This window comes from Pempheris klunzingeri, chromosome 13 (assembly GCF_042242105.1).
Source record: "Pempheris klunzingeri isolate RE-2024b chromosome 13, fPemKlu1.hap1, whole genome shotgun sequence".
NCBI classification, from domain to species: domain Eukaryota; kingdom Metazoa; phylum Chordata; class Actinopteri; order Acropomatiformes; family Pempheridae; genus Pempheris; species Pempheris klunzingeri.
The window spans coordinates 8,120,852-8,136,574 of record NC_092024.1 but is presented as its reverse complement, the minus strand read 5'-3'; the positions used below and the strand labels follow the sequence as shown (position 1 = coordinate 8,136,574).

General features: G+C 42.1%; 2 protein-coding genes across 3 annotated transcripts; both read left to right on the top strand.

Moving 5' to 3' along the window:
* Positions 1-414: 414 nt before the first annotated feature.
* Positions 415-7,198, top strand: utp25 (UTP25 small subunit processor component). Its single transcript, XM_070842182.1, has 12 exons — positions 415-537; positions 1,373-1,412; positions 1,544-1,721; positions 1,807-2,076; positions 2,272-2,360; positions 2,451-2,861; positions 3,134-3,350; positions 3,443-3,645; positions 3,815-3,997; positions 4,867-4,976; positions 5,444-5,689; positions 6,439-7,198. Exons 1-12 carry the CDS (start codon positions 437-439, stop codon positions 6,692-6,694), a joined length of 2,304 nt encoding a protein of 767 aa, XP_070698283.1. The 5' UTR covers positions 415-436; the 3' UTR covers positions 6,695-7,198.
* A 374-nt stretch (positions 7,199-7,572) lies between these two features.
* LOC139212260 (b(0,+)-type amino acid transporter 1) lies at positions 7,573-14,844 on the top strand. Of its 2 annotated transcripts, none has more exons than XM_070842766.1 (6): positions 7,573-8,352; positions 13,127-13,260; positions 13,655-13,784; positions 13,865-13,989; positions 14,095-14,182; positions 14,287-14,844. In XM_070842766.1, the coding sequence occupies exons 1-6, from the start codon at positions 7,654-7,656 to the stop codon at positions 14,515-14,517; spliced, it is 1,407 nt and encodes a 468-aa protein (XP_070698867.1). In that variant the 5' UTR covers positions 7,573-7,653; the 3' UTR covers positions 14,518-14,844. The 2 variants fall into 2 exon arrangements, with proteins under 2 accessions (XP_070698867.1, XP_070698868.1); XM_070842767.1 differs by lacking the exon at positions 7,573-8,352 and adding an exon at positions 10,516-11,209.
* Positions 14,845-15,723: the final 879 nt, after the last annotated feature.

Genomic DNA, 15,723 nt, shown 5'->3' with positions numbered 1-15,723 from the left:
TCTGTTGTCACTCTGACTCCAAAAATAAATATATCAGTACGTTTCTCTTTTACTCTCCTCCTGACAAATACATCACCCAAAGCCATAAATCCAAGATTCATTTGTCACCCTGCTGCTCAAAGGAACCCAGAGGATGTTTCTTGGCCTGATGCCTCAAACAAACTCTTGAACTGCATCCTGATCAACGTACAGCAGATGTTTTTGTTTCTTCCTCAGCATTTAAGTCTACTTTACATTTGAGGAATTTACAAAAAAAAGTGCATGTTTATTTATGTTTATTTGTGTGTGCGTGTGTATGTGTGTGCGTGCGTGCGTGCGTGTGTGTGTGTGCAGACCTGTAGTTCCGCTCCGGGCCTGTAGGCGGCAGCAGCACAGAGAGTGATTCACAACAACCACCACATGAGCCGGACACACACACGTGCAGCTCAGTGTCAACATGGGCAAAAGGAGGCAGAATAAGCAGCTTTTCACCAATTTATCCAAAAAGCAGAAGAAGCACTTGAAGGAGTTTGGAGAGGAGCATCCCTTCCACGACGTGTAAGCAACGCAGCAAACTCCGGGCTGTTTTAAAGGGAAAATGAAGCTAATTTTATGTTAGCCCACTAGCTAGCTGTTAAGATACACTGAGAAACCTGTTTAGCCCTGTTAGCTATGCTTCACGTTTTGTGTTATTAGTAAAAACATAAAGGTGGTTTTGTTCGAAGGAGCCCTTTTACCAAAACATATAGGCATACCAGATAGACTGCCATGTTTTTGAGAGAGGGTTTCTAAAGACGAAAGGTCAAAATCAAATAGTCATATAGCTAATGTATGACCAACGTGGTCCATTAATGTAGATAATAGAAATATTCATAAGCAACAACAGAGTGCAAGGATGCTGGTTACACGTTGTTTATCTTGCATACGATATTATTGTCATCACTCATCACACTTTACTCTGTAATGTCCATTGACTGTTATTGGTATTGGCTGTAAACTGGCATGAGAAAGTGAAAAGAAAGAAACTTTTGACCAGGTGAATGAACATCTGAGAACACGAATCAGCAAACAATTTTGGATTATGTGTATTCAACAACTCTGTGAACGACACAGAATTAACTTTAATGCAACTTTTCTTAATTTTACTCCAATGTTAGTGATGGTCATCTCGTCGTGATCTGTGTGTTCTGTTAGACTTGAAGCTTGTTTCTCCAAAACGCATCTTTTATGTACAAAAAACAGTGATATAAGAAACATGGTAATGAACACAATGCTTATTTATGCAAATTCCTTTCCTTTCTTAACCTGTTCTCAAATCCTAGCTCATTTCTCGACAAAAGATCCTTATTGCCTAAGTAGTTATATTGCTAAGTTCATACATGTGTTTTTTCAGAGTCAAGGAAGGACCTGACAGAACTGAAATAGTGCAACTGGTGAGTAGCCGTGCACAGTCCCCGGTGACGTGAGACATAAAGCCCCATTGTACTCCAGACTGTTTTGTAATATTTTTCCTGATACCAGTATTATAATAGAAGGAATTCTGTTCCTCACCGCTCTGTTACAGCCAGCAAGCCCAGAGCATCCTGACGTTGAGCCTGATGAGTTGGAGGAGGAGGAGGAACTAGAGCAGAAAACAGCCTATCAGAAGCTTCTTTCAACTCTCGGCCAACCCACCAGTAACGACCAGAGTGAAGAGGACAGCACTGATGAGGAAGAGGAAGAAGATGAGCTTCTTGATGATGGTGAGTTGCTTATTTCCAGCACAGAGAGGACAAGGTAGGCTGTTATGTTGCAGTCGACTGAATATTGTTATGCTTTTTATTGTAGGAGAAAGTGACAGAGTTGGGGATGATGCTGAAGAAGACGAAGAAGAAGAAGAAGAAGAAGAAGAAGAAGGGGGAGAGGAAGAGCCAGAGGATGCAGATGAGGCTCTGAATGAAGGGGAGGATGTGGAGGAGATGACAGAGAAAGTGGAGGCAGGAGGTGAAGAGTTGGTAGACAAGGAGCTTGAGGCTCAGTTCTGTCTGGAGACCAATTTCATGGATGAAGAAGGACACGAGGACACTGAGAGCACTGCAGAGCACGAAAACAGAAAAGGTGAGAAGAGTTCAGAAATTCATTCCAATTATAATTTTTTTGCAATTTTTTCCAGCAGCCTTTGAAATATTTAATAGATGTGTTTATGTCATTTTATTTTCCAAAATAAGATACGTGGTAGCTCAGTTGGGAAATAATATTGAGTATAATATGGTTGATTTAAGTATGTTTTATAGGTTCTTTCTGTATATGCAGACATGTTTTTAGAGCATTTTGGCACAGAACTTGGTGAAGAGGAGGTGCAGAAGATAACATCTGGCAGCAAAGCCAAGACTCAGATCACGGTATTAACCGCATAACTTGACAAAATTAAAAAGATTTTTTTCACTGGATTAAATTGTAACTACAATTCATTTGCCTTTTCCTGCATTTAGTGGCCAAAATTGGGCACTTTACTCTGTACCAATCCCCTGGAGAAGTTTGGATCCATCGGCCCACAGAAAGACACAAGCCTCCCAGTTTTCCACAAACTTTTGGAGACTGGCTGGAAGGATCTGAACCAGACCTCCAACGCTAAGACAGTGGCTGAGGAGATCAGCTCACTGCAGCTAGAGCTGCTGGCTCTTATGGGCTCCTATAAGGACCTCTACTATTCAGAGAACTGTCCTCTGAACCAGGGCCCACAGGTTTGCAGTGCATACTGCCTCCACGTGCTCAACCACGTACTGAAGGCCAACTCCCAGGTCCTGGCACACAACGCGCAGCTCAGAGAGCAGAAAAGTCAGACTAAAGCTGGAGCTGAGCCGCAGGACGAACCCAGAGACCAAGGACTGACGCGGCCTAAGGTAAAGAGCTGAGTACATTATGTTTGGCTCCATTTAACACCTCTAAACATCGCCAATATTTATTTAATTAATTCATATTTTTTATAATATATTTATTTATTTCCAAGACTAAATATTTATTCTTCCACCACATAGCACGTTATTCAGGGTTATTTCTTGAGTCCAGCACACCTATGTAATGCTACGTGCTATCATCACTCAGCAAAAAATTATTAAAACCTCAAAATGTATTTCTTCTTGCTCTGCTGTAACGACTGGCGTGAACGTGTCAGGTCCTGATTCTCGTTCCGTTCCGAGGCGTAGCTCTGCGAGTCGTCCAGACGTTCATTAGCTTGCTGGAGAACAAAGGCAGGAAGATTGTGGTCAGCAATAAGAAGAGGTTCAAGGAAGAGTTTGGAGAGGAGCCAGATGAAAAGCCATCCAATCTGCAGAGACCAGACGATTACAGCGCCATCTTCTCGGGGAATGTTGATGATCACTTCAGGATAGGTACAGTTGAACAAACACAAGTCACCCGTCTTTTGGATATCCTCCCAAGTTTCTCTGCCTGAGGCACTGTCGCTGTCCTCTCTCCTCTCCAGGCATCTCCATCTTGAGGAGCAGCATACGTCTGTACTCCCCCTTTTATTCATCAGACATCATCATCGCGTCTCCGCTGGGCCTCCGCACCGTACTGGGAGCAGAGGGAGAAAGCAAGAGAGACTTTGACTTCCTCTCCTCCATCGAGCTGCTGGTGGTGGACCAGGCAGATGTCTTCCTCATGCAGAACTGGGAGCACATCTTGGTAAGAACACACACCTGTTCAGCGTAGCACACGACTGCGATCTGTTCACCTGTTTTATGTTTTTACTGCTGGCAAGGTTGTGGCGCCACCTGCTGTTTAGCAACCACTGTAGATTTTGATAAATCACAACATGTTGAAGTTGAAGTCACATGGTCTACCCCATCTACAGCATGTGATGAAGCACATGAACCTGCAGCCGCTGGACTCCCATGAAGTGGACTTCTCCAGAGTGAGGGTGTGGAGCCTGAACAACTGGGCCAGACACTACCGGCAGACTCTGGTGTTCAGCTCCATCCAGGAACCTCAGATCAACAGCATCCTCACCAAGCACTGCGCCAACTACCGTGGACAGGTACTGCACTTTTACTCTGGGGCCACACTGCCTGCCTCTATCTGTGTGAGACGGCTGCCTCGCTGAACTGCTGCAGCTTGCACATGTGTGGTGTCCACAGAGACGGCGTGGCTGCTACGGTGCTGCTGCCTGCCTGTCTTTCTGGATTGAGTTTGCCTTTGATAATAGATCATCATCAAATAAAAATCTTGTTAACAATCCTGTCCACAGAAACGTTACTCTGCTTTTGATTTGAATCCAATGCGGGAAGTGTTGAGTTGAAAAAAAAGTATATATTTTCTTTCATGCCTGTATCAAACATCTATATATATATTATATATCATATATCTACAGGTAGAGAAACTGCAATGAAAGGTGTTTAGTGTTGCTGGTATGATGCCAACATGACTGCCTCAGATCATTTCCACTGTCTGTGTTTGTTGTTAACCACACGCATGTCGCTGAAAAAATAGACGCCAACTCTCCAAATAAGTGGCAGCTGAGCTGTGTGAGTCTCCCTGAGTTACACTGCTGATGCATCCCTGTTTATGTGGATGCCAAAAAAAGCCCAGCAGGTTCTGTGATGCAGTGTGTCCCCGGCCTTACACCTGCTCTGAGACTGAACATTCAGTGCAGACTGCGGTTTAGCGGGACACATTACTAAGAGGCAGAAATGATCTCATAGGTTAAGTCAATGTCAGTGTTTGGAGCATTAGCCACAATAAGTTGTTTACTGTGGTCAGCCGGATATCCCAGGAAAGCCTGCTGATTTTTTTAAGATCAAGCATGAAAAGACGTTTTCATTTGTATTTTAACCAAAGTTTCTCCGTTGTCATTTGGGGATGTATGTTGTTATTTAATGTTGATTGTCTGTGTGTTTTTTGTCCCAGATTGCCACTAAGAACATGCCAAAAACAGGTTCCATCTGCCAGGTGCTGGTTCAGCTGCCTCATGTCTTTCAGATGTTCCCCTCTGACAGCTTCATGGACCATGATGCTCGGTAAGTTTTACCCACAGGATGAACGATGCGACACCATCGCAGCCAGACAGCTTGTCCAGACCAAGGCTTTTTCAAATGTTTTGGGGAAAATACCATGTCCCCAATGATTCAATGAGCTACACTGTAGGCTACATTTCAACCTATATTTGTTTATGCTTTGACAATTTGGCACGTAATTACTTTGATACAGATGAAGACTTAAAAGCGAGGTGATTTTCAGGCAGATTGTAGAGTTATATGAAGCACCTCCCAAAGGGGGGGGGGGGGTACGGGAGTGTTGAGGTGTTTTTTGTAAAAGCTTTATTTTTATGTCATTAGCACAGTAGTTTCCTTTCATTATTCAAATTTATGTCTGAATAAAAAAAACACAATACATGCAACAGCTCTAGGGATCTTGACCAGTGCTTGGTAGATCACCAAAAAATTTAAAGCTGTATTATTTCCATTGTTCCCTATCCTGCCTGTAGGTTTCAGTTCTTTTTAGATAAGGTGCTGCCTCAGTACAGGGACTCAGTGATGTCCCACACTCTGATCTACATCCCATCTTACTTCGACTACGTCCGTGTGCGCAACTACATGAAGAAAGAGGAGATCAACTTTGTCAGCATCTGCGAGTATTCCAGGAAGTCAGAGATATCCCGAGCCAGGCACTTCTTCCAGAAAGGGGATAAACAGTTCCTGCTCTTCACTGAACGCTTCCACTTCTACAAGAGGTCAGTTCTTTTTAAGGCTCCATTATGTAGCCCCACACGTTGTCTTTTCAGTGGTTGGTATTGCAGGGGAGTGCAGGTTGGTAATGTGATGAGTGTTGTGCTGATAGTGATTTCTTGGTATCACCCCCACATCATAAATACTAAAGGCTTCAAAGACAGTTATCTTTATTACTCTTTTAAGAGTTAACATATCACCAATTGCGATAACACATGTAGGAAATGTGATCCCTTTTACAGGGTTCAAAAGTTAGACCTTGCGTCAGATGTGTATTTGTGAGGAGTCAAAGTACTCAATCCCCTTTTCTGTAGTTCACTCATGTTATTATTGTAGTCTATTGATTTAAAAAACACACACAGATATGCTTGTAATTTGACTAAAATTGAACCTCAAATGAGATTTTCAATCTTAAAACTTTTTTTTTTTGAAGAAATGCTCATAAAATTATACCCCTGTTGTTTTCCACAGTATCTGCAGGCTGTCTGGGGACATCACACCCTTAGAAATGTTTCAACAGTGGTTTGTTGACACAGGAGGCTGTTCAATTCTTTTTAGTGGAATGTAATCAGCAGTATATAGTAATACACAGACTTAGTTAATTCTAGGCCATATTGTCCCAACTGGTTTTCCACCATACTTTCATACTGTAGCTTTCATTCTACTGTATTAACTATTGAAATGGTCTCAAAAAGTCTTAAATTTAACTTGGTGAGTCCTGCAGAAATCTTTATCTCTGTCTTCCTTTATGTAGGTACACCATCAAAGGGATCCAGAACCTTATATTTTATGGATTGCCCTCCTTCCCCCACTTCTACAGCGAGGTATGTAACATGCTGGCAGCGGGGGGTCAGGGAGAGGAAGCCAGCTGGACCTGCACGGCCCTCTACTCCCGCTACGATGCCCACAAGTTAGCTGCCATCACCGGAGCCCAGCGAGCCGGACAGATGCTGCACTCCAACAAGACTGTTCACCTCTTTATTACCGGAGGGGAAGATAAAGCCTCCTGATGGAGCTGGACAAATGAAAGGGGGACTACTGAATGAAACCACGGTAGACGTCTACTGTACGTTATTACAGTAGGATGACCCTGGAATGAGTGGAACAAGAAATATGTTGAATGCAGGTCTGTGGCAGTGAACTGTCACCACATCATATCAGTAGCCGGTTTGACTTCAGAAAAAGTGCCAATCCGTTATATTTGGACAGCGTTGGAAACATGTTCATCAGCTTTGTTTGATGTGCTGTAGCTGGACGCCGTCCAGAAACATCAAGCCACAAAGTGAAGGGATCCTAAAACATGGTGATCAGGTGTGATAACATGTGAAAACATAATGCACCAGTTGGATGTTTGTTTCTAGACTCAACATACAGAATAAATATTTTGTTATTTTGGGATCATCATCCCTGATATTTGATAAGAGTTTATATGTCTGTAGCTGAAAGTGACCGTGCTAAAATGTTCCTTAAGTGCTAAAATAATGATCAATGTGACTTTTTACTTTTTGTTACAGTGCCATGCTCAATATATTTTTTTTTCAAATTAATCAATGTTGTGTTGCCTTTGTTTCCTGGTTAAGTATTTTATTTAGATGTTTTTTAAGACATAAGAATTGAAAGTCTAATACTAATGCTTATACTCCTCCGAGCAATCTCACAAAAACACAACTGAGGTGTGTCTGTGAGCAGATCAGCAACGTATGTAATGTGTGTTTGTGTGATATGAAGTATGCAAGAGTGTGTGTAACAGCGAGCCCAAACTGTACCACAACTGACTGTCTGAGACAGAAAAGGAACACAGCCAACAAAGATATGGACAGGCTTCCATAAATGTGCTGTGGGTTGTATGGCCCATCCACATAATTATGTAACTAGTTAGTGTTGCTGCAGGACTTTGGCCACAGAATGACTGCGCTTTCTCCTTTGGTTAAGGTGTCAGGCAACACCTTGGACTGTAACTGCTGTGATTATGGATGATGAGACCCAGAAGCTGAGCCTGAAGCGGGAAGTGGGGCTGATGGGAGCCGTGTCCCTCATCGGAGGGACAATGATCGGGTCTGGGATCTTTATGACCCCGCAGACGGTGCTGTACACCATCGGCAGCCCCGGAGCCAGCCTGGTGGTGTGGGCGTGCTGTGGTTTACTCGTGATACTGGTGTCCTTCTGCTACTGTGAGCTGGGCACCGTCATAAGAGAATCCGGCGGGGAGTACATCTACATCCTCAGGACTTCGGGTCCAGTGGTCGCATTCATGTTAATCTTCAGCTCGGTGTTATTTGTGAGACCCGCTGGGGTTGCTGGCTTGGCGCTGGGTTTCGCTCAGTATGTCGTGGCTCCTTTCTACTCAGACTGCCCCCCTCCAGTGCTGCTGGTGAAGTGCGTGGCTGCGGCTGCAATTCTCCTGCTAGCCATTGTTAACTGCCTCAATGTTCGCTATTCAATGTCAGTCCAGGTGTTTTTTATGGTGGCCAAGGTTCTGGCCTTAGGCATCATCATAGTAGGAGGTGTTGTGATGCTTATCAGAGGGCACACTGAAAACTTTGAGGACTCATTTGAGGGCACAAATGTTGGCATCAATCCAGTTGGAATTGCTTTCTACCAGGGATTGTGGTCCTACGATGGCTGGAATAATCTGAATTATGTGACTGAAGAGCTGAAACGTCCAGAGGTGAGTAAAAGGCTGCATGGAATTTCTGTGGGAAGTGTTGTTGCTCTGAAGAAATGATTGACTAAGCAGTAAAACTCAGACACTGGCTGTCCTCCCCACCATCACCCTAAAAAAATATAGCAAATGTTTTTCTTCAGTGGAGCAAAGACCATGAATGCTCATGAGAAAAGGATTTATGTTTAGTGCTGCAAAGCTCTAAACCAGAACACCATCCAAACTAAACTAACACATTTAGATACTTTGTTTTTTTTAGGTTGTACAAAGTCCTTTTTACAAAAAAAAAGTTTTTTTTACATGTAGAACAAAGTGATGCACAATGTTTGAACTACACTGACAACTGAGAGCACAGAAAGAGACAGAGATCCCCCTGAGCGACAGTTAAATAAGAATATAAGAAATCACCAGTTATTGGTAAAAAATAAATTGGAAGCTTGGCATCAAAATCTGTGCAGATTTAAATAGGAACTAGTTGGAATTAGATCAGGGATTATCAACTGAACCATACCAAGAAAAACATTTATGGCTGTATTAATTAACGTTCATTTATTTATTCTTTTGGGGCCAAATGTAAATAATACATTTAGTGTCTGAATGATACTGTTGTACAATGTCTCTGTATCTATGTTAAAATCGCCCTTAAAGAAGAAAGACATGAATGTAACAGGTGACTCAAAACGTTTGAACAGTATGCAAGAAACAACTTCAAATCCACACTCCTAACCTCATTGTATTTTTGGCTTTGGATTTTGTTGATTTTGATATCAGTCTGATGACTAATAACTGGAAAATAGCAAAGCAGTCCAGGGTTTTTCTTCCTGTTTAAAAAATCTATTTGTAGATTGTGCCATAAAACAAATAATAATTGTTATTGGTATTGTAAAGTAAAATTTAGCATTCAGCCTTAAAAATCTATTATTACTAAAACATTAAAACCAATAACTTCCCTTCAACCCAATGTGGAACATTGTTTCTTTCCTACCAGACCTGAAAACCTACCAGCTGTTGTTGTGAGGAGAGTTAATGTCAGTTAGCCAGCTGCTTAACCTCAGCAAAAGATTACCAAAAAAAAAAAGCAAACTTATTCTTAGTCCTGGTGATCTTCTTCCTGTAATAGTTCAGATCTGCAGTTTCACATTCGGTTCTTCAGTGTGTTTTTCATCAAAATTGGATTATTTGTACTATTGATCGACTGGCAGTTATGCCTTGTTTAAGTGTTAGACACTAACAAAAAATCAAACATCACATTTACCTTTCAATGAATACTGAAAGTGTGACCATTGATTAACAGAGCAGTGCTGGAAAAAATGACTGAAGTCAGAAACAGGTACCTGCCTTACCCTGCTTCAGTGAGGTTAATATCAGATGTTTGAGGGTAAACTGTTAAACTATAGCCAGTTGACCTGTTAATGTCTATTATACACTGTAAATGTCTTTTGGGAGACGGTGGTGATCAAACAGAGATTCAATCTGTAGAGGGAAGTGGACATCATAGGAGCTGTGTAATTCGATGCTGGAACCACGATGGGATCCCAGATCTTCATATCGCCAAGTGTGAAGTAGCTGGAAAAAGAATAATGGTGTTCTGTATGAAAAGGTTCAGAGCGAGTTTCTCCTCAAACGAAGGAGCTCAAATATCATAGCGTCCTTTTGCTAATGAGAAAATGTAACAAATAGATCTGCAGATCTTATGGAGCGTCTGCAGTGATGACGAGGAAGCTGAACCTCAAGGTAAAGTTCTGAGAACTGAAATCGCCTAAAACATATTTTAAATTTGTCCTCTCCCTGTTAATACTTAACAGACGAGCAGAAGAGTCTCAAATTCAGTCGTAAAACATTAAGTATAACTGTCAGACAGAGCAAGCTAAGAGCAAAAACATTATTTTAGGGCTTGTTTGCATTAGTTTTGCAGACAAGCTCGGCCTTCTCAGTTTACAGAGACAACTAAAATATCTACCACTGATTTTGACGCACTCATGAATATCGTATCATCTTTTGCTGCGAAAAGAGAAAATGTGATGTGTGTTTAAAAAAAAAAATGCAACATGGGTAGTGACCAATGTCGATGACGACGTTGAGGGTGTTGATCTAAACTTAGTACTTGTTGTACACATTACCCAACAGTTAGATAACCTACAGGCAGTCTGTGTATGTGCAGTGCCATTGAGGAAGGAGCAGCTCTCAGACGATGGAGAGGGAAGTGGGGATTATAGGAGCTGTGTCATTCATTGCTGGAACCATGATGGGATCTGGGATCTTCATATCGCCCCAGTATGTGCTGGCTGCCATCGGTAGTCCTGGGGCCTCTCTTATTATATGGGTCTGCTGTGGCTTGATAGCCATGCTGGGAGGACTCTGCTATGCTGAAATGGGCACAGTCATACCAGTGTCTGGTGGAGAGTTTGTCTACATTCTGCGGACAGCAGGAAAAGTTGTGGCCTTCATGTTTGTCTACAGCTTCGTCATTGTCATGAGGCCTGCCAGTGCCACAGGAATCGCCCTGAGCTTCTCTAAATACATCGTGGCCCAGTTTTACCACAGCTGCACCCCTCCACAGCTGGTGGTGAAGTGTGTGGCTGCAGGAGCAATCATGGTGCTGGCTATAATTAACTGTCTCAGCGTCCGCTTAGCCACCGGTATCCAGGTGGTGGCCATGTTTGTGAAACTGCTGACACTGGCAGTGATCATATTGGTGGGGGTCGTGATGCTTTTCCAGGGACGCACTGAGAATTTTGATAATCTCTTCGAGGGAACAAATGTTGGCTTCAGCTCCATTGGCATTGCTTTCTATCAGGGCCTGTGGTCCTACGACGGCTGGAACACTCTGAATTATTTAACTGAAGAGCTGAAACATCCAGAAGTAAGTTTCAGAAATTATAAAAGTGCATGCTGTTAGCAAATATTATATTGGGGGTTGTATATTCATGCAATCAACTATGCAATCTGTATCTACAATGGAGCTCTTACATCCTTTTTGTTATCTGTTGTTTATGGATATTCATTCATTGAACAAAACAATACATTCATATTGCCCTGGAACAGGCTCCCATGTAGCCTGATACCTTGAACCACAAACACAGCAGAGTTAATATTAAAATCATTATACAACACATGTAACTCATTTTTACTGTCTCTTGGCCAGTTACTGTTTTGCCGGTCAAGCTGATATGCGTTTATACAGTCTGCAGGTGTTTGTCTACTTTATCTGAGTGTCGGCTCTGTCAGGGTGAATAACACCTGGATTATCCTTCATCTTGCGCTCCCTGATCTTTGTGGAAATGGCCGACAAAGAACCTGAAGCCCTGAAAATGAAGCGGGAAATTGGGTTGATTGGCGGTGTAGCACTAGTTTCAGGAACTATGATCGGATCTGGTATATTCATGTCCCCACAGTTCCTTCTGGCGTACGTGGGGAGCCCTGGAGCAAGCCTGGTGGTCTGGGTTCTCTCAGGAGTTGTAGCTATGTTTGCAGCATTGTCCTATACCGAGATTGGGACACTGATTTCTGAATCTGGTGGGGATTTCATTTACATACTGAGGATCTATGGTTCGTGTCCGGCTTTCTTTGCAGCAGTCACTTTTATCCTGGTTGTAAAGCCACTCAGCATTGCAGCAATGGCAATTAGTATTGCAGAATACCTTCTTGCACCCTTTTACACAGAGTGCCATCCACCTGAGCTGGCAGTGAAGTGTGCTGCAGCTGTGATGATACTGGTTGTTGCCATAGTCAATGCCTTGAATGTCCGGATCGCCATCAGAATCCAGGTGGCCTTCTTGGTGGCCAAGGTGCTGACGTTGACATTGATTGTAATTGGAGGGGCAGTTGAGGTCATACAAAGCAACAGTGTCATTGTGGAAAACTTGAAAGTTGAGAATGCATTCAAAGGCACTCAGTACTCTTTGAACACTCTAGGAATGGCATTTTATCAAGGACTTTGGTCTTACGCTGGGTGGTACAACTTAAACTATGTCACTGAGGAGCTTAAAAGACCAGAGGTGAGACTGTAAGAAGCTGTACCGTATGCGTGTGAGTTAACAATGTGATGCCTTTTTAGAGGCTTTGCAGGACAAATGTCTTGATGCCAAGCCGGGAGAATGACGAGGAAGTGGCTGTATTGTAAAATAATGTTGATGACATGTTATTTGTCATCCTCCTGTCTTTCAGAAATGTTTCTTTAATATTTATTCATTCGAAACCCATTCACCAATCTATTGACTGTATGCCAGAACTTCAGTCAGAGCACTTCTTGTATTAGTTTCTGTACAGACCAGTGGTTAAACTGTGTGAGGTATCAGTCCTTAGCTTGATAAGGTCACTCAGCTCATTTAAGGTGCAGTTGTAAACAAATAAAAACTTATCTAACTGTGGTAATGATTGCTGTAATCATGTGGATGTGTGTAGTACAACATTCTTTGGCTGAAAAAGCAGGTCAGACTGAACGTTATCAATCATGGCTCATTTTTCTAAGCATTTAGAAGTTAGTGAACATCCTCATGCAACCTATGTTCATTTCCTAAACTGTATGTAAGACACTGAGTGAAGAGTTGATGCACCGATGATGCATTTTGACCGTTTGTCAGCTGTCCAGCTTCATGTATGTTTGTTCAAAATTCAACACTGGGTTAGTACATATTTCCAACTTGTAAGCGCACTTAGTGTTCTTTTGGTTCAAACTCCTGGCTCAGTCTTTTATCCCAGTGTAAATATAACATCAGGCCATGGCGTAAGCTCGTACAAATTGTCTGGAAGATAATGATGCTTTCCCCCCCCCCTCCAGGTCAATCTTCCCAGGGCGATTGTGATAGCCATTTCTCTGGTGACTGGTTTGTATCTGCTGGTGAATGTGAGCTACTTGACAGTAATGACACCTAAAGAGCTTGTGTCCTCCAGCGCAGTAGCAGTAACCTGGGGGTAAGACAGCACCTGATGTTGATGCCACACACATTGATGCAGCACAGCCAGAGACCATCATCCTTTCTTGTTCAAGACAAGTGACTTGAGGCGTTCATTAGACTTCTCACAGCTCAAAAAGCTTCAGGCAACTTGTTGCACATGTGCACTAGATAAACACATTTGGATGTGTAAAATAAGTGAAGCCTTTTAATCTGAAAAGACCTGTGTAATCAACTTATTTACTTTTACTTCTGTCATCAACCTGTTAAGTTAAAAGTTACGTCAGTTTAGAATTCACGTAAAGTTTGGAACAGTAAAGAAAAATCTGAATAATGAAACCCCATTATACCATTTGTACTTGTAGCTGCTGACATGATTCAGCTTTTCTGAGAACGTCGACCTCTGTCCGCAGGAATAAGGTGTTAGGAAGCTGGGGCTGGATCATGTCCGTGGCTGCAGCGCTGTCTGCTTTTGGGTCACTGAACGGGACGTTCTTCAGCGGGGGCCGCGTGTGCTTTGTTGCCGCCAGGGAAGGACACATGGTGAGAATCTCTCTACCATCTGAATGTATTTCAGTGTTGGTTGTCACAGAATTTCACCAAGATTTGTGTTTGCTTTGTAGCCAGATATTCTGGCCATGGCTCACGTCCGCAGACTGACTCCATCCCCAGCCCTCATCTTCACCACTATTATCTCTCTGGTGGTGCTGATCCCTGGAGACTTCCAGAGCATTGTCAACTTCTTCAGGTGAGGGCTGTATTAAATCTTGGCATTTCTTCCTCATTCCTTCTGTATAAAGAATGCACAGCCAAATTGTATTTGTCTGACATTCCTCCTCGTTGCTGTTGTCAGTTTCACTGCCTGGTTTTTCTATGGCATCACCCTGTCTGGACTTCTCTACCTCAAGATTAAGAAGCCGGAGCTCCCCAGGCCGTACAAGGTCAGTCTCACACACGTACGCCCTGAAAACACCGTCATTATAAACACATATTTGTATTTTTTTTAAGACAGGATGAGAATCGGCTTGTTTCCATCTCTCCACAGGTTCCCATTGTGCTCCCCATACTGGCCCTCATTGCAGCTATATTCCTTGTGCTGGCGCCCATCATAGACAGTCCTCAGATTGAATACCTCTATGTGACTTTATTTATTTTAAGCGGAGCTTTAATCTACGTACCCGTAATCCATTTCAAGCTCTGCCCGGGGCTGCTGAGCAAGTTAACAGTATTCTTGCAGCTGATCTTAGAGGTCGCCCCTGCGGACAAAACCCTGTGATTTTGACAGAAAAATCCAGAGGAAAAGAGGTGTTTTTTCCACTTTTATTGCCTGGACATTTTAACCACACCTGTTTTTACTATGACACTCGTGAAATGTTGCAGTTTACAATCAATAGCCACTTATTACCTCCCATTTCTCTCTACAACTGTGCACAGAGATTAACATCTGCAGGAAGTGGGAAGGCAGTCATTATTTGTCTGTAAAAAAAAAAAAAGTACTTCAAAAAGCGTTCCAAAGTCAGGTTGTATGTAGGAACATTTTTGAATTTTAGCATTCAGATATGTATTGTCTTTTTGCACTGGTGCATTTAGCGCTGCCTTATTTGATGACTTCATAAAAAAAAATACAATTCAGAAATCCTGTATTCAAAATGTAATTCTATAAGAAATAGATGAAATATGACTCATGTTTCTGTGCACCAGTTCATCCTTAGGAGAGAATGTACTCAAAGAGCTAAAGATTTCTATTATTGTGAATCTGTTTAAGTTCTGTTTCAGTTCATTTGTAAACAGTTCCAGATCAAAGATACATAAAGAAGAAAAGAAGACTCCTGTCCCGGCACATGATATAAATGCTGGAGGAAGCTGTTGCTGTTCTCTAAAAAAAAAAAACTGATACATGAGTAGGAAAAAGCATCACAAATGAAATGCTCATCAACAACAATGCAACTCCAGGGCAAACGTATGAAACAAAAATAACCTAAGAATTAGACTGCAGCATCCTTTGCCACTGAATAGTTAATACTGTAAATACCATATGTTACAGATATTTAAAAAAACTATGCAACTTATGATTTAATAAGATGATGCAGCAATAACTATGCTTCATAAAACTGTATGAAAACGAAACGAGGCTTGTTTCTCAACAAGTCTTGGATGGATTCTTATGAAATTTTGTGAGAATATTTATGTCTCTCCCAGCATGAAGAACAATATTGATGATCAATTAATTAGCATTACAAACAGCCTCACAGAGCCGCTGGCATGGCTGTAGACCTCTGTTTTCTAATTCTAGCTGTCTGTTACTTAGGAGACATCTCGATGGAGCTAACCTTCCTGAAACAAATCAGCTTGTTTGGTCTTGAATTCCAAAAAAAAAAACTGCATACAGATTATGTGAATTTAAAAAAAGTTTATTAAATAATTGTTATCCACCAAAAGAATAAAACAACACATGGCCAGTTCATAGTGCAACTGTTTGCTT